The sequence below is a fragment of the Carcharodon carcharias genome, chromosome 36 (genome assembly GCF_017639515.1).
Source record: "Carcharodon carcharias isolate sCarCar2 chromosome 36, sCarCar2.pri, whole genome shotgun sequence".
Classification (NCBI taxonomy): domain Eukaryota; kingdom Metazoa; phylum Chordata; class Chondrichthyes; order Lamniformes; family Lamnidae; genus Carcharodon; species Carcharodon carcharias.
The window spans coordinates 5,610,046-5,612,954 of record NC_054502.1 but is presented as its reverse complement, the minus strand read 5'-3'; the positions used below and the strand labels follow the sequence as shown (position 1 = coordinate 5,612,954).

Here is a 2,909-nt window from a genome sequence, read left to right as displayed (position 1 = left end):
ATCTCCATCACCATCAACTACATCACCATCAACTACATCATCATCAACTACTTCACCATCAACTACATCACCATCACCATCATCTCCATCACCATTATCTCCATCACCATCATCTCCATCACCATCATCTCCATCACCATCATCTCCATCAGCATCATCACCATCGTCTCCATCACCATCGTTTCCATCACCATCGTTTCCATCACCATCATCTCCATCACCATCATCACCATCGTCTCCATCACCATCATCACCATCACTATCATCACCGTCATCTCCATCAGCATCATCTCTATCTCCATCAGCATCATCTCTATCACCATCCATTCCATCACCATCACCATCATCACCATCACCTCCATCACTATAATCTCTATCACCATCAGCATCATCTCCATCAGCATCATCTCCATCAGCATCATCTCCATCAGCATCATCTCCATCAGCATCGTCTCCATCAGCATCATCACCATCATCTCCATCACCATCATCTCCATCATCTCCATCACCATCATCTCCATCACCATCATCTCCATCACCATCATCTCCATCACTCTCACCTCCATCATCTCCATCACCATCACCATCATGTCCATCACCATCATCTCCATCACTATCATCACCATCATCACCATGATCTCCATCAGCATCATCTCTATCACCATCAACTCCATCACCATCACCGTCATCACCATCACCTCCATCACCATAATCTCTATCACCATAATCTCTATCACCATAATCTCTATCACCATAATCTCTATCACCATCAACTCCATCACCATCACCATCATCTCCATCACCATCATCTCCATCACCATCATCTCCATCACCATCATCTACATCACCATCATCTCCATCACCATCATCTCCATCACCATCATCTCCATCACCATCATCTCCATCAGCATCATCTCCATCAGCATCGTCTCCATCATCTCCATCACTCTCACCTCCATCATCTCCATCACCATCACCATCATGTCCATCACCATCATCTCCATCACTATCATCACCATGATCTCCATCAGCATCATCTCTATCACCATCAACTCCATCACCATCACCGTCATCACCATCACCTCCATCACCATAATCTCTATCACCATAATCTCTATCACCATAATCTCTATCACCATTAACTCCATCACCATCACCATCATCTCCATCAGCATCATCTCCATCACCATCATCTCCATCAGCATCATCACTATCATCACCATCACCATCATCTCCATCACCATCATCTCCATCACCATCAACTACATCACCATCAACTACATCACCATCAACTACATCACCATCAACTACATCACCATCAACTTCATCACCATCACCATCATCTCCATCACCATCATCTCCATCACCTTCATCTCCATCACCATCATCTCCATCACCATCATCTCCGTCACCATCATCTCCATCAGCATCATCAGCATCATCACCATCGTCTCCATCACCATCATCTCCATCACCATCAACTACATCACCATCAACTACATCACCATCAACTACATCACCATCAACTACATCACCATCAACTTCATCACCATCACCATCATCTCCATCACCATCATCTCCATCACCTTCATCTCCATCACCATCATCTCCATCACCATCATCTCCGTCACCATCATCTCCATCAGCATCATCATCTCCATCACCATCGTCACCATCATCTCCATCGCCATCATCACCATCACTATCATCACCATGATCTCCATCAGCATCATCTCTATCTCCATCAGCATCATCTCTATCACCATCCACACCATCACCATCACCATCATCACCATCACCTCCATCACCATAATCTCTATCACCATCAACTCCATCACCATCACCATCATCTCCATCAGTATCATCTCCATCACCATCATCTCCATCAGCATCATCACTATCATCACCATCACCATGATCTCCATCACCATCATCTCCATCACCATCAACTACATCATCATCAACTACATCACCATCACCATCATCTCCATCAGCATCATCTCCGTCACCATCATCTCCATCACCATCATCTCCATCACCATCATCTCCATCACCATCGTCACCATCAACTCCATCACCATCACCGTCATCACCATCACCTCCATCACCATAATCTCTATCACCATAATCTCTATCACCATAATCTCTATCACCATCAACTCCATCACCATCACCATCATCTCCATCAGCATCATCTCCATCACCATCATCTCCATCAGCATCATCACTATCATCACCATCACCATCATCTCCATCACCATCAACTACATCACCATCAACTACATCACCATCAACTACATCACCATCAACTACATCACCATCAACTACATCACCATCAACTTCATCACCATCACCATCATCTCCATCACCATCATCTCCATCACCTTCATCTCCATCACCATCATCTCCATCACCATCATCTCCATCACCATCATCTCCATCAGCATCATCAGCATCATCTCCATCGTCTCCATCACCATCGTTTCCATCACCATCGTTTCCACCACCATCGTTTCCATCACCATCGTTTCCATCACCATCATCTCCATCACCATCGTCACCATCATCTCCATCGCCATCATCACCATCACTATCATCACCATGATCTCCATCAGCATCATCTCTATCTCCATCAGCATCATCTCTATCACCATCCACTCCATCACCATCACCATCATCACCATCACCTCCATCACCATAATCTCTATCACCATCAACTCCATCACCATCACCATCATCTCCATCAGTATCATCTCCATCACCATCATCTCCATCACCATCAACTACATCACCATCAACTACATCACCAACACCATCATCTCCATCAGCATCATCTCCGTCACCATCATCTCCCTCACCATCATCTCCCTCACCATCATCTCCCTCACCATCATCTCCCTCACCATCAT

At 45.2% G+C, this 2,909-nt stretch overlaps 1 protein-coding gene across 1 annotated transcript; it reads left to right on the top strand.

The window, feature by feature from the left end:
* Positions 1-241: 241 nt before the first annotated feature.
* LOC121272894 (putative protein TPRXL) lies at positions 242-1,414 on the top strand (the record flags this gene model as incomplete). Its single annotated transcript, XM_041179729.1, is given in 3 exon segments — positions 242-519; positions 775-1,001; positions 1,164-1,414. Coding segments are annotated over 3 exon segments (756 nt in total), but the record flags the coding sequence as incomplete, so codon positions are not given.
* Between the last annotated feature and the right edge of the window lie 1,495 nt (positions 1,415-2,909).